We start from the raw sequence: 26,972 nt of genomic DNA, 5'->3' as shown, positions 1-26,972 counted from the left end.
AAGAAACATGCCTATCTGTAAATTCAGGGATTGTATGAACATACCAAATAGCCTTTAGCTCTGTTGTTCTCATTCATGCCAGAGATAAGAGCGTCATGGTTTCCCTAACCATTCACCCAAGTTCTAATTATTCAATATGCCGTGAAGATACAATTTTGTTAAAGAGATGGCCAAACTCAATTTTTATATAAGAAAAATGTATATTATGTCCCCATAAGGCAATACAGAATTTATAACAAACTATGTATGTGAAAACTATTAATTACATTCCAAATACAATTGGTGAACCATAGTATCACATACAGATGTTTTAAAAAACATGCAGCATGTTAACAAAGGGGCTATATGATAATATACAACTTTTTGTTACCAGTCATATTGTCTGATGATTAAAATTAAGAAGCAGTGGTTTTAGCATTTTACATCTTAATATGATAGTTATATAAAAGTATTTCACTGTTTCAGTTATATTTTAGTCATTTGTTGGAGGGTTTGGGTGACATATTAAGCATTACCATGTTTTCCTACTTGAATTATGATTTATGGGAAATTGGCTCCAAGTTAAGTTTTCATCAGGAACTGATTCATAACTTGATGAGAGAGAGATTGGATATATATGTGCTTTTTTTAGTAGTCACTTAATGGTTTCCTATCAGGCATCTAGTCTCCTCTTTTCCCTTCCCCTTCCTAAAACTATTCTTAACATTTGAGTATCACCGCTTAGCCCATGCAACCCATATCTTTTTGCAGAAAGCTGATTATACCCATGGAAGCAGGCCATGCATGATTGGCTGGAGCAGGATATCCCATTGTTCCCAGAAAGCAATACACCAGCATATCATTCATGGTTACACCAACTCAAGTTGTAATTCTTAAGACGTAGTACAGATAAAATTGTTCTTTCTATATTAAAGCAGAAGGAAGGATTTACACAGTTCAAGGTTAGTACATTCTGGCTTTATATCTATTCACCTACTGATGATGTTTTTCTTCCTTTCTGCCTTGGAGAAATTAATCATGTTCATAAAGTCAAAAATTTTATTTCTAAAATAAAATTCAATGATTTCACTATCCTTTATCAACAAAAATACCACTGACCTTCTAAAGGATGAAGAAAAACTGAGCCTGTCTAAATATATGTCTTGCCTGGATATTCATAAACTATTTTATGCCATAATAGAAAAAATAATTTTTCCAATGAAGAGTCAAGAGACCTATAATATAGTTCAAACTCTAAAATTATCATATATGATATACTGCTATGTAATACAGGTCTTGTGGGAGGGATGAGCACAATGATGGCTCAGTTTTCTTTTTGTAAATCAAATAAGCTGGTCTAATTTATAGTCTCCATTGGCACTTAACTGTCTTACAAATTCTAATTTAGGGCTCAGATTGTGGCCTTGTCATCCAAAAGAGTTAGCAACCAAATTAAAAGATACAGGAATTCTCCTATTTTAGCTTATTATATACTAAAAAGGAAAATTCAAAAAACAAAAATGCTATAATGTTACTAATGCTCATGTTACTAATGAACAAAAACTAGAAAAGTTTATGACTATGCATCACATAGAGTTACCTCATAGTATGTTTATGTTTAAAGTAGACCTTTTAAATACAGTACCTACATGTTTCTATTTCATACATTCACATTTGCCTTGGCAATTTCGCATGTGTATAAATCTTGAGATCATTCTTTAATAAATACAAAAGAATAAAAACACCTATGAAATTTGGACAAATCTATTATCACTCAGTATAGCCCATCAGATTCTTAGTTTAACTCATTCAGTTACTACAAATATCTTTAGAGCTGAGTCTGACATCGTGTAATAGATCACTGCCCTCTGATGGTACTATTAATATATAATTTTAAATTCAGCAAGCAAAAAAACACTTTTATTGCAATGTAAAACCCTACATGTTAATTTTATAAGCCACAGAAATAGAAAATAAATTAGGAGAAATTCAACAGTTTCTACAAATTTTCATTACTCATTCATTGGTAAGATACAAAAATTTACAGTGTCCCTTCACATAAGCCCTTCAAATGATTTTTCAACATTTTCCCTGATGATCAGTTTAAAGGCACAAAGTCCATACTTTTAAGCAAAAGCCTTCATAGATAATGAAATAAAAACAGATACAAGGCTAAGCAGAAAAATATAGATTGCTAGGTCATCGTATAAAGGAGATAAAATACAATGGCAAACTTTAATGTCTGAGGTGTATGCAGACTTTTTGCATGCGACATATATATATATATATTCACTATTTAGGTCCATGTTTTAATTACTAAAAAATGGCAAATCACCCACTACCTGCACAAAAGCAAATGTAAGAAAATAAGTATTTGCTGAAGGGTCTGGCCATTTTCTAAGTTTGAACATCAAAAACAGTTTCGGTCTATCAACAGTTTCTGGAAAAGCACTGACTGCATTTAATGGCACTACAATTACAATAAATTATTTAATTTATTCAAAGAGAAGACATTAGGCTGCGGACGTCCACTTGATTGCAGATATTAGTTACTGGCAGTAGACTTTTCTACTCACGTTACGCTTATGAAACTGTCCACTAGAAAAGATAAGAACACATGGAGACAAGTAAATTTTATTTAAAGTCAATGTAAAAATATCCTAGTGAACAAAAATAGAAGTATGGGCTATACAAATGTGAAGTGATTTCTGTGCATCGCAGTGATTAGTATAATTTTACATGATGGTCAACTTCTGAAATAAGACAAACGATTGTTTAAAGACATAAAGAAGTAAAACAAAATACCTGGGCAGATTAATGGGTAGCTAAATCCCAAATAACCAATAATTAGCTCAGGGAAACCAAAAGAAAGTACCACAAAATAAAAACAATGAAACTGTAAAATAAAAATACAGGAATTCTTGTTTGAGGCAGGGAGCCACAGAATGGCAGAAATTGTTAAGTAATGGTTTGGCAAAGTCTTTTTCTTGCTTGACTTGAGAAACTTCGTTGTTCTGTTCAATCAAGTCTACTACATCTGCAGGAGTAAATTCTGAAAAAGTCACTGGGATAGTACCAGGTACTTACCAGTCTCTTGAGTAGTGGTTTTCATGTACATCCAAGCAATATTATTGGGTGTTATATATATTTTTTAAATCTGTATTTCAGTTTTGAAAATTAAGGGTTAATCCAAGTAAATTTGCTTTCATTTTAGGACTTCTTAGAGACTTGGAACACTGTGCACTTTTGAACTCTAAGAAAGGGATTCAGTATACAATATCGTGTCCAGGAATTTAAAATATTTTACTTTTTACCACGGGACTCTATTTCCCACAATATATCTTTGAAGATTAGTGTTAAAAAGACCAGAGCAGTGATTCTCAATCTGGTTTTTTTTTTTTTTTTTTTTTTTTTTAACGTTTATTTATTTTTGAGACAGAGAGAGACAGAGCATGAACGGGGGAGGTTCAGAGAGAGGGAGACACAGAATCTGAAACAGGCTCCAGGCTCTGAGCTGTCAGCACAGAGCCCGACGCGGGGCCCGAACTCATGGACCGCGAGATCATGACCTGAGCCGAAGTCGGCGGCTTAATCGACTGAGCCACCCAGTCGCCCCGGGGTCAGCCTTTTTTGAAAGCTCCTCATGAGATTCTAACATGTAGCCAGGGTTCCGAGCCACTGCATTAGAGGTCTGCCACTACTCCTGTACTGTCATATCCTGTACTGATATTAGTTTGTACCATGTTATCATCACACTGAGCTCTTAAAATAAAGCTCCCTTGCCACTCTAGAAGAGAATGGGGGGGGGGTCCTCAAAAAATTAAATCATTTACATGATCCAGTAATTCCACTATTGGGTATTTACCCAAAGAAAATGAAAACACTAATTTGAAAAGATACATGCACCAGTATGTTTATTGCAACATTATTTACAATAACCAAGTTAGGGAAGCAGTCCAAGTATCCATTGATAGATAAATAGATAAAGAATATGTGGTGTATGTATACATACACACACACACACACACACACACACACACACGCACGCACACACAAATATCACTTAGCCATAAAAAAGATGAGATCTTGCCATTTGCAACAACATGGATGGACCTAGAGGGTTTTATGCTGAGTGAAATAAGTCAGACAGAGAAAGACAAATACCATATGATTTCACTTATATGTAAAAACAGACAAAACAAAACAAATTTTAAAAAACAGAAACAGGGTCATAAATACAGAGAACAAACTGATGGTTGCTAGTGGGGAGACGGGCGGGAGGATGGTCAAAATGGGTTAAGGAGAGTGGGAGATACAGGCTTCCAGTTATGGAATGAGTAAGTCAGAGGGAAAAAAGGTACAGCATAGAAAATACAGTCAAGGGTATTGCAATAGGGTTGTACGGTGACAGATGGTGGTTCTAGTGAGCATAGCATAATGTATAGACTTGTGGAATCGCTATGCTCTACACTTGAAACTAAACTAATGTAAAATTATGTGACAATGCAAAGAAATTAAAAAGAAAAAAAAATGAGGTTGCCTTCCCAGAAGATAGTGAGCATTGCCAATGCCAATCATCCCGGGAAGAGGCAGGGCTGGTCAGGAGATGAATATGTGGAGTACATGAAGAGAGAGGCCATGTTTTCCTCATACTGTGAAGTCTGGTGAGGAAAAATCTAGCTACACGGTAGAGGCCACACCAGGCCAGCCTGCAGAACAGGCCTGGCAGCAGCCCTTAAAGGACCTTAGGCCAACGGGTTTGAAGATTAAAGTTACTCTCTGCCTTCTGTTTCCCCTTCTATTAGCATTGAATCTCTAAAAACTTATTTTGAACTTCACTGTATGCTCTCAATGATCTACACAGGTGGTGGAGGGGAAAGGAGCATGTCTCTTAAAGCTAGTGTGTCAATGGTAGAAGTGATTAGGAATATTCCAAGGGAAAATGACCCAGAGTACAGCAGGAGTGGCTTATCACAATGAGCCACTGTCCACCTTGATGGCCTTGAGGGTGATTTTTATTAATGGAACCAGAGAGCTTTCTTGTAAGAACAGTACACAAAGAAAAACAGGCAAAAAATTTAAAATTGGGATGATTTTAATTCTGAACACTGCTGAAGGGACCAAAAGCAGTACATGGCCTAATTTATTTCTAAAGTATAGGCTTCAGGCTACGCTTCAGATTTAATTAAGAAAGCTACTTTCTTTCTTAGAGTTTAAAAGCTGATGTTAAATTTATTAGATTAGAATATGTCAAATAAATACCTTCTTAACTCTGACTATATATAAAGTATTTTTTTCTTATAACATTATATGTGATTTTGATTGTCACTCAATACCCCCATTTCTTCTATTATGAAACACTGAAATTCAGCATAATTTCTGGCCACACACTTTAATTTTCACAATTTTTGTTACTGTTTTTGAGAAACTTCTATGAAATAAACCTGGTGGCATACACCTATATCTCAGTAGAGTAATGAACGCAAACATCTATACTTCTGATAAATATCCTGACTTTGTATCAACCAACTGTTTCACTTTCCAGAAAATTTATTCTCTTCTATTGTGCAGGTATATAAAAAACATAAGCACAACAGTCACAGCTATTTACCTTAAGACTGAAACCAATTATTCTATACACTGTTAAAAGTTGATAAAATCATATTTTCTTTTACTTTCATTGACTAAACAAAACTAGATGAATTAATATACAATGGTAAAATACACACAGATAAATCTTACTTCTGCATGATATTCCTGAGCCAGAAGCACCTCTTCTCAGGATGCTTCTAAACTGCCGGCCCCACGGGATAGGAGGATATATACATGTATGTATTTATATATAGTTTTAAGAGCTCCCCCAAAAAACTCAGTGCTATTGTAATAACATTGTATGGTGACAGATGGTATCTACACTTGTGATGAGCACAGCAAAATGTATAGAGATGTTGAATCGCTATGTTGTACACCTGAAACTAATTAACACTATATTAACTAGACTTAAAAAAATTAAAAATCAAAAAAACTGAATTGCAAAGACAGTAAATCAGCTAAATAAGTGCTAACAAATCATTGACAAGTTAGATATAAATGACTGAAATTCAGGACATTGTCCTTGTGACAAAAACACTTACTTGAAAAATTTATTTCCTTTAAAAATGGACCAAAGAATAAAATCTTTTTTTTTTAATTTTTTAAAATATTTATTTATTTTTGAGAGACAGAGTGAGACAAAGTGAGACTTGGGGGAGGGGCAGAGAGAGAGGGAGACACAGGTTTGGAAACAGGCTCGAGGCTCTGAGCTGTCAGCACAGAGCCTGACACGGGGCTTGAACCCACACACTGTAAGATCATGACCTGAGCTGAAGTTGGACGCTCAACCGACTGAGCCACCCAGGTGCCCCAAGAATAAAATCTTAGTATCTGAACAATATTTTCTTGTGCTTTAACATGTAAAACCTTTCTAGAAAACCTTTATAGAAAACTGTAAAGATCCTCAAGTTCAGGGTCCTGTTTAACTTGTCCATCATTGTATTTCCATGTCAAGAGCTGCAATTGCTACGTTGGGAGGTGGGAGGTGTGTATGTCACACTCACCCCGTATAGTCTATTGTCCAAACTGACATTTACTGAACTATGGTAATGAGTGACCATGAAAAGCTCAAAATCCTCAAATCACTCAGTGAAAAAAATGTAGGTTATTTAAAAAAAAAAAAAAAAGGAATCTATAGTGTAATCCAATTCAATTAAGATTGATGTACAAATGGAGATTAGAAATGAGGTCTGTCAAAATGACACTGAATTGGGGTGAATTTTATGTTCTTCTTTATACTCTTCCATATTAAGTTTCCTATATATTGTTATTAATCATATAAATACAAAATATTAAAATATAGTGCTAAGGTAATCAGGAAAAACAATCTATTTTCATTTTTGGAAATGCTGGAATGTCCACATAAATTGGCACTTCTTCCAATCTATTTATTTATGCTTTTAAATTAATTTAAAATTTGCTGATAATCCATTTCAAGAAGAAACTATTGAATAGATTGCTACTGACATTTTTTAACATTCCAAATAAATTAAACTGTAAGTAAATTTTAATACTTACCCTAAGTCCACCTTCTGGTGGGGGCCCAGATGTAGCAATTTGTTTTTCTATTTTTTCCTTTTTCTTTCTCTTTTCTTCCACAGACCGAACATCCAAAATGCCCCGAGATGCAGCCTTTAGAAAATGTATTAAATGGTTTAGAAGAACAACAAAAATTAGCATCCGGTGTCCAAAAGGTATTTGTTTGTTGCTTTTTAGGTTTTTCTTTGGAAGAGAGTTTTATTTGTGGTAACAAAGAATTAGACTACTTCTATAGAAGCTTTGCATAAAGCATCATTTCTTCACTGGGTATTTTTCCCCTAAACTTAACTTGACATCTGTCAGTGCTTTATAAAGTATGGTCACTTTATCCCAAAGAAGAAGGTTTTATTAAAGGGGCATCTCACATTACAGAAGACATCTGTACAGTAATTTTCATGCATTAAATGATATAAATGCATTAATGTATGTTATAGAAATACAGAAATCATTTAAAAAATGATTATATATAAACTTATAGGATATCAGACACAATTTTCATTACAGAATACTAGTAATAAACATCTATTGAGAATAAAGAACACAATTTTCTATGTGGGCAGAATTTTATTAAAAAAAATTTTTTTACTATTTATTTTTTGAGAGACAGAGCATGAGCAGGGGAGGGGCAGGGAGAGAGGGAGACACAGAATCCAGAGCAGGCTCCAAGCTCTCAGGTGTCAGCACAGAATCCAATGCAGGGCTTGAACTCACAAACCGTTAGATCAAGACCTGAACCGAACTCATATGCTTAACTGACTGAGCCACCCCAGCACCCCTATGTGGGCAGAATTTTATTTCTACTCTTACCTCCTTCTGTCTTCTCTCTGCAGCCTCTGCAAGCTTTGCTCTTTTCTCTTCCTAAAGAAATTGTGTGTAAAAATATGTTGTAAAATAAAACCAAACATCATGGATAATTTATATATTATAAACCAATATATATAAAACCAATTTACAAAAATATTTAGTACTCGTTCAAAACGTCCCACTAAGACTGCCACTATTTACAATATTTGTGAAATACTTAACTTCCTGAAATTCATTCTCCAAACCGATATACCCTCAAATAAGCACATAAGACACATATACGTAACATGTATTATAAACGCATATATATTATATGTATTCAGGTTGTGCTATAAAATAATATATTTGCTTTTTTTTTTAAGGCTTACAAGCTAGTCAGTATAATAATAAAACAAATGGCATTTAATAAGACGAGAAAGGAAACATGTGGTTTGAGGTAGGTGGTATTTTCAGGAAACAGTCATGAATGAAGTGGGCTAATCTTATTGTGTAGGACATGAAGCCCTGAAGGAAATTTTAAGAGGTACTGCTCCATGTTGGGACACACTGAACATTACTTTTTATATCATGTATTACTAATTATAAATTATAAATTCATTAAATATATAAGACAGTAAGCAGCATTCCCTTGGCAGCTGTGTTAATAATTTCTTTGTTTACCCTACCACAATACATATATTCATTCATTCACTGGACAAATATTTATTGAGCAACCATCATCCCCCAGGAACTTTTCTAGGTGCTGAGGATGCAGTGGTAAAAAAACCTGACAAATGTTTCCAACCACATGGAACTTACATTCCAGTGAAGGCACACAGTTAAATATAATCAAGTCTGTTTAACATGTCTGTTAAATAATTGTGCTTTGAGAAAATACAAAGAAGAGTATGGTGATTAAGAATTGGAAGGGTGGGTAGGCGGTATAGTGGGAGATCTATTTTACTTTGGGAGGTCCTGGATAAACCCCAAAGATAAAGTGACATTCCAGTAGTGAACCATGTGTTTATCTGTGGGGATAGCGGGGAGGGCTTAACAAATGCTGGCATACTGGTATTTTACCAACAGCCAAATAAACAAAATTAACAACATTTAAAAGCAACATTAGCAAGAAAGACAAGGTAAATTTTCCCATATCAACTTCCAGATCATTTTTAGTACCTATAATCAAATGGCTGAAGAGTTAATGTACTTCCCCAAACACCTTACTTCCTTCAACGAATTTTTAGGTAGAAGAAGAGAGTAATTTAGGTTTTCTATTATCAACAACCTGTAAGGACTATTAATGTAAAGATACTGTTATAAATAGAAAGCTACAAAAGGTATAAATGACTTGTACCACAAACCACTTAAATACGAATTTCAGCTAAACAATGAATAATTTCTAGTATATGTCCCAAATATTGCATGAGATACACCTATTCTTAAAATATATATTTTTTTGATCTACAAATTCAAATTTAACTGGGCCTTCTGTATTTCTATTTACTAGATGTGGCAAAGTTACAAACTCTACATTCCGTACTACGTAAAATCCTTATTGTTTAAAAAGAAGAAATTAATAAAGAGATAAAATGGTAATGGGAAATAGCTGATTATTATAATATCCAACAGAGTACAGGAGCGTAAGAGATTTTATTAAGCACCTTCTTTATACAGTTGGTACAGACACAAGAAAACGCACATCGCCTAGATTAAGAACTTCAGTTGCACCCTGACTTCATCCACCGCATCGCCAAGAATGGCCCACACACCGCACCGTCTGCGTACGCCTGCGTCCTTAAGAACTCCCAATTTCCCCCAAGTCTGCGAAAGGTAAACAGACTCCGGAGCCGCCTTTGGGCAATTTTTTGTAACGGAAGTGGAGAGACCGACACGGAGGCGGCGGTTGTGGTCCCGCGGCCAGACCCAAGGTCCCTCGGAGCGTGTCCACACGTCTTCGCCAGCAGAGACCCACCGGCAAGCTGTCCGGTCCGCGCCTCCGCGCCCAACGGCCAGCCCGGGAGCCCCGAGCTCGCGGCCTCCGACGCGCACCTCCGGAGAACAGGTGCGCGCGGCGCGGGTCGGCGGACACGGGAACCCGGGGACGCGGGGACGCGGCCTTACTCACCAGGTCCGGCGAGGGAGGCGCGGACTCCCCCGGACAGGGAAAACACATCCCCATGGGGAGAGCGGCTAGGGGGTCCCTCTCTGGGCCCGCCCAGACCTGACAGTGCGAACTGCGTGGTCAGATCCGCTTTCCAGGTTCGCGGCGCTCGCCCCGCCCCCACCCCTGCCCGGCGCCTCGGCTCCGCCCCGCCCCTCTGCGGCAACGCCCCGCCCCACCCCTCCTCCGCCACAACGCCCCCCCCGCCGCCTGTCACTCCACCACCCCGCCTCTCCCTACCGCCCTCTAGAGGCAATTCCCCACCGCGCTCAGCACAGCTCCTCCTGGCGAGTGCTAGGGTGGCAGGCAAGCAGGCAAGGCCTCCACGCCAGGAAAAGCTTGCTGAGTTTGGGCAGCTAGAGGGAGAGAGAAAAATAGAAAAACTACCTTTTCTTTACTCACTTGTCAATGGACAGATTAAGTTGTTTCCATACGTTGCTATTGTGAGTACTACTGCAATGAACATGGGGTTACAGATTCCTCTTCCAGACGATGCTTTGGTTTCTGTAGTCTATAGATCCAAAAGTGGGATTCCTGTATCATATATATGGTAATTTTAATTTTAATTTCCAAAGAATTTCCATCATGTTTTCCTTGGTTACTCTACCGGTTGACAATCCCAGCAACAGCATACAAGGGTTCCCTTTTCTCCACATCCTTGCCAGCAATTATAACTTGTCTTTTTGGAAATAGATATAGTAGAGGTGTGAGTTCATACCTCATTGTGGTTTTAATTTGCATTTCCCTGATAATTAGTGAGTTGAGCACCATTTCATGGACCTGTTGGCCATTTGTATGTTGTGGGGAAAATGTCCTTTTAGGTTCTTTGACCTTTTTTTAATTGGGTCATTTGCTTTTTGCTGTTGAGTTGGACTTAACTTGTGTATTTTAGATACTAACTCATTATCAGATATGTAATTTGCAAATATTTCCCCCATTCCATAGCTTGCCTTTTCATTTTGTTTGTAGTTTCCTTTGCTGTGCAGGTGGCTTTTTAGTTTGATGTAGTTACGTTTATTTTTGCTTTTGTTGCCCTTGCTTTTGGTGTCAAATCTAAAATATCACCAAGACCAAAGTCAGGGAGCTTACTGCTTATGTTTTTTATTTTAAGGAGTTTTATTGTTTCAGGTCTTATGTTCAAGTCTTTAATCCATTTTGACTTCATATTTGTGTGTGGTGTTAAAAAGTCCATTTTTGTTCTTTTGCATGTAGCTGTGCAGTTTTCCAAACACCATTTATTAAAGACTATCCTTGGGGTGCCTAGTTGGCTCAGTTGAATGGCCAACTCTTGATTTCTGCTCGGGTCATGATCCCAGGTTTCTTGGACTGAGTCCCCCATGGGGCTCCGAGCTGTGTGTGGAGCCTGCTTGGGATTCATTCTCTCTCTTGCCTTGAGCTCCTCTCCCCCGCCCTGCCATGCTCTCTTTCTCTCTGAAAGAAGAAAAAAAAAGTTTAAAGAGACTATCCTTTATATGTTATTGGGTCCTTTGTCAAAAATTAACTGATAGTATGTATGTGGGTTTATTTGGGGGCTTTCTATTCTGCTCCCTTGATCTTTACATCTATTTTTATGACAAACCATGCTGTTTTGATTGCAATAGCTTTGTAATATAGTGTGAAATCAGGAAATATGATGACTCTAGCCTTGTTCTTTCTCAAGATTGCTTTGACAATTCAGGTTCTTTGTGGTTTCATTCAAATTTTTAAGATTTTTTTTCTATTTCTGTGAAAAATGACATTGGAATTTTGATAGGGATTGCATTGGATCTGTAGATTGCTTTTGGTAGTATGGACATGTTAACAGTATTAATTCTGATCTATGAACATGGGATATTCTCCCATTTATGTCTGCGGTAAACACTGCTTTCTCTCCCTATAGGTTAACTATATTTTCTAGAGTTCCAGATAAATGGAATATCATATGTGCTTTAACTTCTTTCCATTCAGATAAAGTTTTTAAAGATCATCAATGTTATGTGTGTGTAAGTTCTTTCAATAATATTCCAGTGTTGTAGACATATCTTTTTCATTTCATTTCATTTCATTTCATTTCATTTCATTTCATTTCATTTCATTTCATTTCATTTCATTCCATTTATATCCAGTTTAGTTAACATAGTGTAATAGTTTCAAGTGTACCATGAAGTGATTCAACAATTCTGTACATTACTCAGTGCTCATCAAGATAAGTAGATATACCACATTTTAACAATCAGTTTTCCTATCCATGGACTTAATGGGCTATGTACATTTTGAGGCTGTCATGAACAAAGCTCTATAAATATTCCTGTGCAGTTCCTTGTGTGAACATGTTTATTTCTCTTTAGTGAACATGTGGGTGGGATAACTGGGTCATATTTCACATGTATGGAAAACTGTTAGGAATTTTACAGTGCTTGTTCCATTTACGTTCATAGCAATGGTATAAGAAAATACCAGTTGTTTCTTATCCTAGCCAAAGTTGGTACAGTCAGCTTTTAAAATTTTACCAATTCAAATGGGTGTATAGAGTGGTATTAGTTTGCATTTCTCACCTTTTCATGTACAACTTGGCTGTTGGTGTATCTTTTTAGAAATAGTTCAAATCTTTTGTCCGTATTATGGTATGTTTATATTCTGTAATTTAATTGTAAAAGTTTTTTGTTTTAATTTTCTGGTCAAAGAACATATTCTTTATCACTTCAATCCTATGAAATCCACTAAGAGTTACTTTATGGCCCAGCAGATGGTCTATTTTAGTGTTCTGTGGTGTACTTGAAAGAATATGTGTTCTGTTTATGTTTGTGGAATATTCTATGAATATCAGTAAGATTATTGGCTGGTAGTGTGATTTAAGTCTTCTATGTCTTTGCTGATTTTCTATTTGTCACATCATTTGCCTAAGCGACGAATGTTTCTATTTCAGTTATAATTGTGGATTTGTCTATTCTTTGAATTCTTCCAGTTTTTGCTTAACATATTTTGATGCTCTGATATTGGGTGCATATGTTTATGATGATTATGTCTTTGTGTGAACGTTTTATCATTATAAAATGTTCATCTATGCACTGATAATATTATTTGTTCTGACAACCAATTTATGTTAATATAGTCATTCGAGTTTTCTTAAGATTTTTGTTTTCATTGTATATATTTAATTTTTAAACCTTTTAATATTTATAAACATAGTGTGTTTCTAATAGTTTGTAGTTGTTCTTGCATTTTAAAAACTCAGTTTGACAATCTCTGTCTATTGGAAGAAAATTCTCCATGGGTCTTTCATGTATCTGTTTTCTAAGCAAAGATTTTAATATAATTTGTTCTAGACTATCTTTTCAAGGATGTTTGCATAGTAAGCAAACTTGGAAGATATAGTCTCCTTTAGAGCAGATTTGTTTACTTTCTGATATAATAGAGATGATGTCTCCCTCCAGAACAAAAGTTGGATAGATTTGCTAGTAACTCTTTATATAAGATTGGGGTTACTTTAGCTGTGACACAAACCCACTGTGTGCACAGCATTCACCTGGGCATACCTCTTACCAAGGGAAACCAATGTAAGCATGTACTTGAGGTAACAAAGTCCTTTGTTTTCTGCCAACATCTTTGAAGGTATGACAGTCTGACCTCTTATCTTATGAAAATAAAGTCTCAAATCCTTCACAGTTCTTGCTACTTTCTTTTAGTTGGAATGCTTAGACCATTTACATTTAATGTAGCTAATAATCAATTTGGGATTGATAATCTTGCCATTTGTTTTCTTTATTTTCAAATCTGTTCTTTTTTCTTTTTTGCTTATTTTTCTATCTTCTTTGGATGTATTTTCAGCATTCCATTTTTATCTTCACTAATGGCTATATGTCTTTGTGTGTGTGTAGTTTCTCTAGTATTTACAATATATTTCCTTAACACATCTGAGTCTCCCTTCAAACAATGTACTTATTTGTGTAAAATATAAGAAGCTTTCATTGAATTGTATTTCCATTAATCCTCTCCCACCCTTTGTTATTGTCATACATCTTATCCCTGCATGTTATTAATATCACAATACATTAATTTTGCTTAAAACAATTATTTTTTAATTAAAAATTAGAATAAATTTCTCTTATGCTTACTCATGTATCATTCCCAGAGCTCTTCATTGTTTTGTGAAGATCCAAAAATTTATCTGATATAATTTTTCTTCTACCTGAAGAACTGTCTCCTGCATCTGTGGGTAATAATTTTTTTTTTTTTTTTTTGGCTCTTCTTTTCTGGAGAAAATATTCTGTACTTTTGCTTTCAGTTTTAAAGGATATTTTTGTTCCATATAAAACTTGAAGTTGACTTTTTTTTTCCTTTAAAGATGTCCTTTTGATTTACCTGGTTTCTAATTAGGTTTGTGGTTTTCTTAAACTTGTTTCTCCATATTTAATGTGCCCCAGTCCCCCCTGATGCTTTCCTTTCTCTTTTCAATGCTTTTCAGCAGTTTGATTATATCAGGTAATTTGGTAATTCTTGGTTTTTATCTTGGTTTTTATTAAACTTTTTGGATCCATGAAATTCATTTTCATCAAATTTGGAAACTTTTTGGGAATTTTTTCACTCCCATCGTCCTGCATTCAGACCTTCCCAGTTATTCATATGTTAGACCACTTGAAATTGTCTCAAAGTTCAACAAGGAGCTAATCATTTTCCTAGTTTTTTTTTTTTTTCCTTTACCTCAGTTTGAACTATGCTATTGCTATATCTGCTATATCTTCAATTTCAGTGACTTCTTTTTTACATCTAATATACTGTTAATATCACTCAGTGAATTTTAAAATTTCAGATATTTCTCAGTTATGAAAGTTCTATTTAGTTCTTTATAATATCTTTCATTTGGAGCGCCTGGGTGGGTCAGTCATTTGGGCATCTGACTTTGGCTTGGGTCATGATCTCACCATTTGTGAGTTCAAGCCCCATGTTGGGCTCCATGCTGAGAGCTTGGAGCCTGGAGTCTGCTTCAGATTCTGTGTCTCCCTCTGTCTCTGCTCTTCCCCTGCTTGTGCTATGTCTTTCTCTCAATAAAATAAAATAAAATAAAATAGTAAAATATAATATAATATAATATAATATAATATAATATAATATGATATCTTTCATTTCATTCTTGTTATATTCATGTTTTTCTTTAAATTGCTGAGCACAGCCAACATATTTATAATAGATGTTTAATTCTTCTAATTCTGTCATCTCTTTTCATTTTGTGTCTGTTTCCAATGGCCTGATTTCCTTTTGATTATGTGTTACAATTTCCTGTTTCTTGGCATGCCTAGAAATTTTGATTGGATAATAGACATTGGACACTGATAGTAGACAGAGAGTAAACAGGTATGATCTTTTTGAGTTTCACCGTATGCATATGCAGTTTAGCATTCAACAAAGACTCAATACAAGCCATTGCAGATCTACAAAGTACTTTGAGTAGTTCCTTACTTTCTGGAATTTGGCCCTACAACTTCCAGTTACCCCAAGATTCCTGAATTCTTATCTTTGTTCCTCAGAGTTCATCTTTACCTCAGGAAAACTACTGTGCTCTGCTTATTGTCCTCTTCTCTGCATCAAGATCTGGAACACTTCTCCAGGCAGTAAATGGGATTCATTTTGTTTCTGCTCTCTTAGAGATCACAGCCCTTTTTGACTTTTGCCTAATTTCTGAAATTTTGTTTTTAGTATTTTGTCCTGTTTTCTAGTTGTTACTGTGAAAGCATAATTCCAATAACTTCCTTTAACCCAGAATAAGAATTCCCTGTACTTTATGTATTTATTTTTTTAAATGTTTATTTATTTTTGAGACACACACACACACACACACACACACACACACACACACGGAATCTGAAGCAAGCTCCAGACTCTGAGCTGTCAGCACAGAGCCTGATGTGGGGCTAGAACCTTTGAACTGCGAGATCATGACCTGAGCTGAGGTCAGACACTCAACTGACTGAGCCACCCAGGTGACCCATCCCTGTACTTTACTTTAAATTTTATTTTGGAAACTGCAAATCAGTTATCAAATATAATGTTTTTATTAATTCAGCAGTCAGTACTTTGTTTATAAAATAATTGTGATAATTCTATTTGCATGTTAGAAATTACTTATGAAATTAAGACAGCATTTTACAAAGATAGATGTGATTATTATTTATACATAAAAGTAAAATTTAATTCAGTATTTAAATTTTACCTTAAATGAAAATTTTAATCACATGATAGCTCATTTGCAGTATGGAGATATAGTATAGGCTTTAGTTATATTAAAACCTTTCTGGGGAGTCTGAGTGGCTCAGTCAGTTAAGCATCCAACTCTTGGTTTCAGCTCAGGTCATGATCTCACAGTTCATGGGTTCAGGCCCCACATCGGGATCTGCCCTCGCAGTGTGCAGTCTGGTTGGGAGCCTCTCTCTCCTCTCTCTACCCCTCCTCTACTCTCTCTTTCTCAAAATAAATAAACTTAGGGACTGTGTAAAGATTTTAAACATTTTATTTAAACAAAAGTCGTTATAAATATACAGCAGGGAAAATATCTTTTCCCCCTTTGTTAAAGCATAATTCTAAATCTTTAGATAGGTGATATATTTCCATGCAAAAATTTAAACAGGAGTATATAATTTTTAAGGACCTGTATATTTTATTTTTCGTTGAAAAAGCAGAAAATCCCAAATTTACCACAGGAAAAAAAATGGTGATAATGAATTATGGTATTTAATAAAATTCTAGACCCTGTGGTTTGGATGTTACATGGTTGCACTGCATTTATTTTGCTGAAATGACAGAGTATTGCCTTTATTTTTCAAATGAAGTCAAATTATGAGATGCCACTTGATGTTATAAATCTGCATGTTATGGTCTGGCATGATTTCTTCTGTACAGATTCCAGCTTTATGACCACTAGAAGAAATTAAAATACATAAAGAAAAATAGATTCAATTAAAATGTATACAAAGAAAATTTTATATAAAGCTATAAATTATTTGGGAAAGGCCTCGAGAGGGAGTATACTTTCTTATACAAAAAAGAATTTTATAAAGAACTGGAAATGCTATTCTAAATTATAGCAATGTCACATTCAGATAATAACCAAATATGAAAGGCACTATTATCAAATAACTCATTACAGGGAATGAATATGATATAAAGATTTTTTTCCCCTATGAGTCAGGTAACAAACACTAACTATAAACAGGAAGAATTTGTAGAAATGAAAAATAACAGTTTGGAGGAAGGGTTAAAGTCGTTTCTAAACATAATGGATATGATGGAGATGTTAAGCATAGGGGTTTTCTTTTTTCTTTTCCAGTCTTATGGCTTGTGGTTGCAAAAGCATATTATAGGTATCTGTTGAGAGTGTTTTAAGTCTTGAAATGACTTACAGTGAACAACAGGGACAAATAAGTGAAAATAGAAAGAGTTCATATACCAGTATTGGCAGGAATTTAACCATCAAATACTATTTCAGGATTATTTTAATATCCATGATTATGATTAGTAATGATATAATTAAGAGATAATTTTGTTATAGAGACTTTAGACAGACAAAAACCAAAACAAAAACACCTTTCAAACTTTTTACATCTAGGTGCTCCAGCCTTATCAGGCATATCCTCTCTTCGCCTGGGCACACCCCATATGTTGAAAATACTTACCTGTATGGACTCAGGTTTTTATTTTCATCCCAAACCATTTAAGTTGTACAAATACTGTTGTTATATATTTTCCTGAAGCCAAAGGTCAATTTAAGAATAAAGAAAAAGAGGAGAGGGTATTAGTAGGGATGCTGTTGACAACCCGGCAATTTGCAGAAGATGTAAGAGAAGAAAAAGTGCAAGGATCAGTACAGTTGAGTGCCGTGTTACCCTGTGTGGTCTGGTTTGCGTGCTTATCATCATTACAGCTTTGCAACAAGATCAGTTAGACAAATTGAGAGTAAACATTTACGTTCACTTGAAACAATTTGAAAATGCTGTGACATTTTGACCATGTGTTACAAAATGATCACGTGTCCACAAGGATTTGACAATTAGACAAAACCAAACCAAATCAGACAAAATTGGGCCTGACCACATTTGAGAAGCACTGAGAGTTCAAGCCTTAATATGATACAGTAAACCTCTTGGTCAACATATAGAAGAAACACTAGAACAGGGTTTTCACAGTACCTCCCTGCTATTATTACCCTGTGGGGAGTGGGGAGAGGCCCTTTAGCCTAGGGTGTACTTTGGGGCTTTGAGGGCCCTGATGTTCTTTCTTGGTAGAAGGGTGCATTGTCTCTGTTACAGGATATAAGAACTCTCATGACTACCTAATACGGCCGAAGGAAAATATCTAGATTCTTTGAAAACAATTCCAGAATCCTTGTAGTAAGGAGAATAAGTACTAGATTGAACTCAGGCTTCTCATATGTCATACATTTTATATTCTATATTTTTATTTACTTGGAGACATTTTAGTTGTCTCTGAAAGCTCAAGTAAGTTGGTTGGATAATTGATATAGAACAATTTTGTAGATGCTTCTATAAAAAAAATCTGGCAGCTCAAGGAAAAAAAAGGAGTTTTTTAATGGAGAAATCCTAAACGGTGTGTTGTTGAGGGGCAAGTCACAAGGAGAGAAGATTCCTGGCAGGAGATATCTGAACTGGCAATGAGGTTGGAAAAATTAACCAAACTAATGTGTGTACATAAATTAAAAGTTAAAAGGCTCAGAAGTAGTGGCAATTGCCATACCCTCTAGAAAGGTGGTTGCAAGAATCACTGCTGCCTTCTCCCTCACATCCCTTATTATTATACTTTCCCAAGGCATAACTGTTCCGATGTAAAAAATGTTGTGCGAGCATATTTCAATGCATATCTAAGAGGCCATGATTATGTGGCGGTATTACAAACACTAGCCTATCAGCAAGGAAAGAGCTGTGTGGATATTTAAGACAGTGCAGTGACTCTGTAAGGTTGAGGATCCTGGATTTGTAGGTGGCAAACCGAAAGCTCCTTTGACTATGCAAAGACAAATCAAGGGGCGGGGGATGCTGAAGGGTTAAACTGTTACTAATAATTTGTAGTTAGTCCAAAACTAAAGAGGAGGGTGAATTTTAGAATGAAGACCATCACAGCCTGAAAAAGGAAGGCACTTTCTTCCACACTAATGGAGTCTTGATTCTCTTCAGAGCAGCAAAGAAGCCAGTTGAATTTTTCACCACTCTAAACATACTTGCAGCTAGGGGTGGCCAGTGACTCCATTTGGACAAAAGAAATATAAGTGGGGGTTTCCAGACTGACATGTAAAAGAACTTGGAAATCATCAGTCCCATCCTCATTAGAAAAAAGTTGAACCAACTGAAAATCAACAACTCTTCTACATCCATCAGAGAATTGAGGTCATGGGACACACTGCCGTCCTGGAACCTGGAGACCAATGATGCTGCTGGAGCCAACACTGTCCCAATAGGAACACTCAAACTTTAATGGACGAATTGCTGCACCTCAGTATGGATAAGCTTCAAAGTTAAAAACTCAGGATGGGGGTCCAGTCTTAGGGAAGCCCCCATATTTCCTTGAGTTTTACCTCCAGGAGCCCCACCAGGTCTTACTGTGATAATCAGGGGAAACCTCCTTTCGCATCCAGCAGTAGGAGGGGAAAAGCAACTATTTTGAAATTCTCCAGGGCTCTCTCTTCTCCTTAATAGGGCCCTCAAGGGAAACTATTTTATCAGAACCTAAACAATTTGGGCTTTATTAAACCCTCACTGACCTGGGGAAGGGGAATAGCTGAATCCAGACTCTTCTACATGGCAGAGAGAAATACCCAACTCCAGTTCCCTATAGACTCCCTGTTTCACTTAAGGGTAAATGTAGCTCAGTAGTTCTAAGGACACAGACTCACTAAAAGCCTGAGACCTAATCATAGGCCATAATAGGCTTCTCTTTCCCCCACAGTTTACCACCACATTAGTAAGGCTCCTATACAGTATCAGAAAAGTCCAACGTAAAGTGCCGCAAGCCTCAGTTCCTGCTTAGAAAGAGTCTCCAGGGGAACTCAAATACAAGAGGAGACACAAAAATAAGGACACCAGAGTAAATTTTCACCTCTGACACTGCAGGTACAGCACACAGAAAACATAGCCTGAATCCTAGCCAGATAAACACAAAATCTCACACTAAAGGTTTGTCTATCTCAGTTTCTAACTTACTCAATGTATCATGTCTGGCCCTTAACAACAACAACAAAATATAAGGCATGCTAAAAATTAAAAACAAAAACAAACAAAAAACAACCTGAAGAGATAAAGCAAGCATCAGATCCAGACTCAGATATGGTAGAGATTTTGGAATGATCAGGTTGGGAATTTAAAATAATTATGACCAGGGGTGCCTGAGTGGCTCAGTTAAGCATCCAACTCTTGACTTCAGCTTAAGTCATGATCTCACAGTTCATGTGAGCCCACATCGGGCTCTGTAACAGCGTAGCCTGCTTGGGATTCTCTCCCCCTCTCTCTTCCCCTCCTCCACTTGCTGTCTCTCAAAAATAAACATTAAAAAGAATTTAAAAATGAAATAAAAATGATCAATACACTAAGGACTCTACTGGCAAAATGGACAAGATGCAAAAACAGATGAGTAATGTAAAGAAAAAAAAAAGAAAATTCTAAGAGAGAATTAAAAGCCAATGCTATAAATCTAAAACACTGGCATACATTAAGAATGCCATTGATGGGCTCTCATCAGTAGACTGACACAGTAGAGAAAAGAATTGGAGCTTGACACTATGTCAAAAAAACCTATCCAAACTAAAAGAAAAAAGAAAAAAGGATGAGAGGGAAAAAAGGGAATAGAATACCTAAGAACTGTGGGACAATTAAAAACTATAAAAACAAATTAAATCCAACAATATATATAAGTTGTTAATATTTTATTGAAGATTTTTGTATCTGTGCTTTGAGAGACAGTAGTCTGTCATTTCTTTTCTTGTAATGTCTTTGGTTTAGGTATTAGAGTAAGTAATGCTGGCCTCACATAATAAGTGAGGAAGTTTTCTCTGTGCTTCTATTTTCTGCAAGAGATTGTAGAGAACTCGTGTAATTTCCCCTTTAAATGTCTGGTAGAGTTCACCAGGGAACCTATCTGGGCCTGGTGCTTTCTATTTTAGAATTTAGTAATTTCATTTTATTGATAAAATTTATTATAGTTGACTCAACTGCTGGTATGAGCTTTTTGTCCTCTGTCCTATAATTTTTTTCTCTTGGAATGTAGACACTGTGTCTACCATTGTGGAAGCCTTTTTGAGACCATGAGAATAAAAATCATATGAGAAGTTTGAAGGATCATAAAGACAGAGGGAACCTGGGACTTCTTTGGTGATTTTTGGAGCCAGCATGTCAGTTGTAGACTGCCTAGGTCAGGAGTTCTTCTTTGGAGACAACATATACTCTAATATGATTAAACCACTGAAGTTGAGTTTCTGTTATAAAGAGCTAAAGTTAGCAATTCCTATTTTACATAATTATTCATTAGTTGTGCTTGTAAAATATTTTCTTTCAAAAAGAAAACCAACAGGAAAAAAATCACAATTATTGGAAATAAAATTTTTCCCAAATTTTTCTATAATAAAATATAATATAATCCTAATCCTGGAGATTGCCTGAATAAGGCCAGGGCTCACTACTAAGTTGAAAGAGGAATGTATGAGGAAAATGGGGATTTTCACCGTAAAAAAAAGCCTAAGTATGAAGGAAGGTAACAGTTGTCCTCAAGTATCTGAAGGGCTTTAAAATGGAGGGCAATTGGATTCATGTCTGGGTACAAGAAATATAATTAATACTACATGTAAAAGGCTCATGGAGGCATTATGACATGTTATGTGGAAGCACTTTTGAATTCTTGTCAAGAATAGGGGCTCAGTCAGTTAAGCATCCAACTCTTGATTTCAGCTCAGGTCCTGATCTTGTGAGTTTGCGCTCCACACCAGGCTCCATGCTGACAGTGTGGAGCCTACTTGGAATTCTCTCTCCCTCTCTCTCTGCCCCTCCCATGCTCTCTCTCTCAAAATAAGTAAAGTAAACTTAAAAAAAGCTAAAAAAATATATAAATAAGTAAGTAAATAAGTAAATAAGTAAATAAATAAATAAATAAATCCACATCAAATATATGCAAAAATGGAATGAGCTGTAATTGGTGTAGATTGTTCTGATGTTGCAAGTGATCAAGACTAGGCTGAATAACTATTTGGCAGAAGATTTTGTAATTTATTTTCTAAATAATACAATCCAAAAGATTTAAGTAATGATTTGGGGAAGTCAAGGTCGTATATGGTAAAGCAAAAACTGAAAACCAGAGTGATGTGGTATATAAGATTTTAGTCTTTTCAGTAAACCCCATCATCTCCAGGAGACAATCTGCAAAGGAGATTTAAATAGGCTCTCTACTTCTCTCCATTGGACAGAGAGCCACTTCTTTTTATGAAGTGCCAGCTAGGTCCCTGAGATATAATGGTGAAGGTTAAAATAAATGTATTTGGACATAATGGGTTCCTGGTCATCAGCGCTGCTTTTAACTCTGAAAAACCAGATATCATCACCATCTATTACTGCTTCATTGATCTCAACTACATGTCCTACATGTTCCAGTATGATGATTCTACCCTGGCAAATGCAATGGCACAGTCAAGGCTGAGAACTGAAATGTGTTATTGATGGAAAGCCCATCTCCATCTTGCAGGAGCAAGATCCCACCAACATCAAATGGGGTGATGCTCTTGCTGAATATGTTGTGGAGTTCACTGGTGTCTTCACTACCATGGAGAAGGCTGGGGCGTGCTTGAAGGGTGGAGCCAAGAAGGTCATCATATCTGTCTCTTCTGCTAATGCCTCCATGTTTATGATGGGTGTGAACCATGAGAGGTATGACAACTGCTTCAAGGTTATTGGCAATCCTGCATCACCAGCTGCTGGGCCCCTTGGGCCAATGTCATCCATGACAACTTTCATGTCATGGAGGGACTTATGACCACAGTCCATGTCATAACTGCCATCCAAAAGACCTTGGACCTCTGGGAAGCTGTGGCATGATGGCTGAGGAGCTTCTATTGGCATCACCAAGACTGTGTGCAAGGTCATCCTTGAGCTGAATGGGAAGCTCACTGGCATGATCCATGTCCACACCCCCAGTGTGTCAGTCATGAATCTGATCTCCCTGGGGAAAGCTGTCAAATATGATGACATCAAGAAGGTGGGCTACACTGACCTGGTTGTCTCCTGCAACTTTAATAGTGACAGCCACTCTTCCACCTTTGATGCTGGGGCTGGCATTGCTCTCAGGGACCCCTTTGTAAAGCTCATTTCCTGGTACAACAATGAATTAAGCTACAGCATCTGGGTGGTAGACCTTATGGTCCACATGTCCTCCAAAGAATGAGAACCCCCAGACCCAGGGAGAGGACAAGAGTAAGAGAGAAGCCCTCAGCTGCCGGGGAGTCCTTGCCCCAACTCATCCGCCGACACACTGAAAATCTCCTGGGCTGAAATCCATCGTAGAGCCCCTGAAGGAGAGGGGCTTAAAGAGCCCTACCTTGTCATGTACCATCAATAAAGTACACTTTACCCAGCCAGAGAGAGAGAGAGAGAGAGAGAGATTGATTTAAATAATAGATGAGAATTTGATTAGAGGAGTTTTAAGGTGACTTCCAAGACTACTATTACACATTTCTCAAAGGAAAGGGGAAACACAAAATTTAGAGTACTGCATAAATTAAAAATAAGGATGTGTTTTGCATTTAAGGAGCTGTTGATTTCAGTGAAGTCTCTATGTTGTACTTACTAGGAGTCCTAGTTCCGGAATAGGAGCAGGTCTTGTAAGCCGTTTACTAAGTTTCCTCTTCTGTTTCCTTAGGTTTTGCATATTCTCAATATGTTTATCTCTGAACTTTTGGAAAATTAAAAGGAAGGAAAACAAATAATACTTTTTATAACAAAAAGTTAACATGCTGATTGTATATTTTTAATGTCAGTAAAAAATATAAATACAACCAGTACATAGCTATGTAAAAGTAGGAAAAAAATCATTTTTCAAATGTGTGGTTCCTAGATGAAGAAAACACCCTAGGGCATCCCTAGAGTTTTCAAATGAGCCTGTTTCGTCTCTCTCTCTCTCTCTCTTTCTCTCTCTCTTTTTTAAGTTTATTTATTTTGAGAGGAAGAATGGAGGAGGGGCAGAGAGAGAGAGAGAGAGAGAGAGAGGGAGAGAAAATCCCAAGCAGGCCCTGCTCTGTCAGCATGGAGCCTCACGTGGAGCTCTCTCTCACAAACTGTGAGATCATGACCTGAACCGAAATCAAGAGTCAAGTGCTCACCGACTGAGTCACCCAGGGGCCCGAGACTATTTACTCTCGATATTCGTTTCACCAACTATGGGACCCCAGACTCATATGTGTGTGTGTGTGTGTGTGTGTGTGTGTGTGTGTGTGTGTGTGTGTTTACTTTTATTTTGAAGTGATGTTCATTTGGGACATGGGGCTGGTTCAGTCAGGTTGGTTCAGTCAGTTGGGTTAAGTGCCCAACTCTTAGGATTCTCTCTCACCCTCTCTCTCTGCTTCTGTCTGTCTCTCTCTTTCTCTCAAAACAAACAAACAAACAAAAAACCTTAAAAACAATAAAATGAAAATAATGTCATTAAAACCCCCAAAGGAATTTCCTTTATAGAAATAAGAAAACAAAATTTATGCATATTCTTTAGTTACCTTAAACACTGCATATGCGAAGCAGAAATTTTTATGTTCCCATTTTATGCCATCTTTAAGTAACAGAGACCTTAAGGGATCAAACTAGAACACTTTGAAGATGAGGAAGAGTATTAGGATGCAGAGTACATGCATAATAAAAATTTTATCCACTTCCAGTGGGAGTGCAATTGGTATAATTGCTTTGAAACCTACGCGGTATTACTTTATAACAATGAAACATTGTCTTGTCCTATTATCCAGCCATTCTATTCCTATTATTTAAAAAAAAAAAAACAAGAATACAAAGCATTTAGGTTATTCTCATGAAGACTCACTCTAATAGTAGTCACAGTCCTGTGAAAGATAACCCAGAAGTATCTAGCTAGTAAAAGTTCTATCATATTAGAGACCCCTGCACGTAAAGGAACAAGATAAAGTCGCAATCTTGAAGTACCCAGAATTATTTATTTTTTATTTTTCAGAGTGACAGCATGAGTGGGGAAGGCACAGAGGGAGAGGGAGACAGAGGATCTGAAAGCGGGCTCTGCACTGACAGCAGTGAACCTGCTGTGGGGCTCGATCTCAGGAACCATGAGAGCATGACCTGAGCTGAAGCTGTACACTCAACAAACCGAGCCACCCAAATGTCCCCAGAGTTATTTATTTAAACATTACCTGCCGTGTGGTGACATCTGAAGGGTGTTGTTGTCTTGGCCCTTCCTACATAATATGTAAAATTAAAACAAAACCATAAAAATCATGAGCAAACAACTATTCAGTTATTATAATGGGAAGCCTATGCTACTGCTTTTTATTTATGTAATATATGCTTATTATCTCAATTTGCAAAAGGCAGGATCAGAATAAGAACATGAAGGTGAAAATCAGGGTGGAAGATGGCAATAATATCACGAGAAAAAAGAGTCCGCTCTGAATCATATTACAAAGACCACGTAGCGTACTGCGATTTATCATGGAAGGAAAGACAGGTATGAGCAATCAGAAAATTATGTTTCTGCTGGTCCTCAGGATGATTAAGGAACCCCAGCAAGTAGTATGGTTTTCTGAGACACAGGAAGCTTGGCTTTACTTTCTGGGGTTCCCACACCTTCCACTAATTTCTAAATTGTGCTTTAAATACCTTCCGCTCCCCTCATTTTGCTCCAGTTGTTTAGCCCAAAGACCCAAAAGCAATCTCCTCCCCATCTCAATATTGAGAAACTTATTCTGCCCCACCCCCACTTCTGTAAGCCCCATCCCACCTCCGGGACAAACGACTGAGGGTGCCTGGTTTCTAGTGGGCACAAAGGGAGCCTTTTCCTCCTTCAGGAACCGGCTCAGGATCTAGCCTGTCTACCTCACCCGGGATTCTCAGCCCCCAGCACCAAAGCGCCCACACTGGCCGTAATCGCCAGTGATCAGTAATCTCAAGTGTCCCAGGCACATGGCCCGGGAAAGGGGCAGACAAGTTGGGTTTGGGGTGTTGGAGAACTCACGGGGTTCACTTGGATGGCTTCGTCCCCCCTACAGCACAGACACATGCTGCTGAGCCTTGGAGCATCCCCCGCTCGGCAAGCGCCCCTGGTCCTGACCAGGACCAAGTCACTGAGGGGTACACCACGCGACACCCCGGAGCCCCGCCTGGCCGCGTCACAATTCTCTTTGTCCTCCCCTGCGGCCCCCTCCCCCCACCCCCCAGTGCCACTGTGGGATCAGGGCTGCTGGGTTACCACAACTGCCTGTTCTGCCAGTACTCTTGCTCAGACAAGCACATGATACAATAAACAGAGTTTAGTCCTCAACTCTGCCCTCTTTCTGTGGACCTCTAACTTAGTTCCATGGTCCTTCACTTCAGCCTGTCATCGGGTTCTCAGTTCCATCTCCTGGTTGTTCTTCCGTCATGACTTCCAGTTGGGTCTATCCAGCTATCTGCCTCATCCCTGTCAATCACCGGGCTAAAGAGGGGGAAATTTGAGAATTGTCACAATTGCCTAGACATCATCTCCAACTTAAACTGGGTCTTCACCACTGCTTCCCACCTCTTTTATGTTTGCCTTGCTTTTTCTTTTTTTCACTCGGCAGTGTTCCTTCAAACTGTCTCTCCTCTGTTGAAATCTCTGAGCCCACTGTCCTCCAGACACTTTCAGCAGAGGTAGGACAACTCTTGCTTCACACACCGAGAGTGGCTAAAGCTTCAGTAGAGCTTAT

At 37.3% G+C, this 26,972-nt stretch overlaps 2 protein-coding genes and 1 long non-coding RNA gene across 4 annotated transcripts in view; 1 reads left to right on the top strand and 2 right to left on the bottom strand.

The window, feature by feature from the left end:
• Window positions 1-1,877: 1,877 nt before the first annotated feature.
• Window positions 1,878-10,182, bottom strand: SVIP (small VCP interacting protein). Its single transcript, XM_025927937.2, has 4 exons — window positions 10,022-10,182; window positions 7,918-7,968; window positions 7,090-7,203; window positions 1,878-2,577 (listed from the first exon to the last, which is right to left on the bottom strand). Exons 1-4 carry the CDS (start codon window positions 10,073-10,075, stop codon window positions 2,563-2,565), a joined length of 234 nt encoding a protein of 77 aa, XP_025783722.1. The 5' UTR covers window positions 10,076-10,182; the 3' UTR covers window positions 1,878-2,562.
• The window catches only part of LOC147576595 (uncharacterized), a 229,236-nt gene continuing 211,887 nt past the window's right edge, over window positions 9,624-26,972 (top strand). For both annotated transcript variants that reach the window (XR_015240955.1, XR_015240954.1), the window contains exon 1: window positions 9,624-9,958. This is a non-coding gene — a long non-coding RNA (uncharacterized LOC147576595). The remainder of the gene's footprint in view (window positions 9,959-26,972) is intronic.
• On the bottom strand, window positions 16,524-26,391 carry CCDC179 (coiled-coil domain containing 179). The gene is made up of 4 exons (XM_086677802.1): window positions 26,261-26,391; window positions 25,440-25,484; window positions 23,864-23,968; window positions 16,524-16,948 (listed from the first exon to the last, which is right to left on the bottom strand). Exons 1-4 carry the CDS (start codon window positions 26,303-26,305, stop codon window positions 16,940-16,942), a joined length of 204 nt encoding a protein of 67 aa, XP_086533928.1. The 5' UTR covers window positions 26,306-26,391; the 3' UTR covers window positions 16,524-16,939.

The sequence above is a fragment of the Puma concolor genome, chromosome D1 (assembly GCF_028749965.1).
Source record: "Puma concolor isolate L17-30 chromosome D1, mPumCon1.1.hap2, whole genome shotgun sequence".
Classification (NCBI taxonomy): domain Eukaryota; kingdom Metazoa; phylum Chordata; class Mammalia; order Carnivora; family Felidae; genus Puma; species Puma concolor.
Note: the sequence above shows the minus strand (reverse complement) of the source record. Positions and strands in the feature narration are given on the sequence as shown.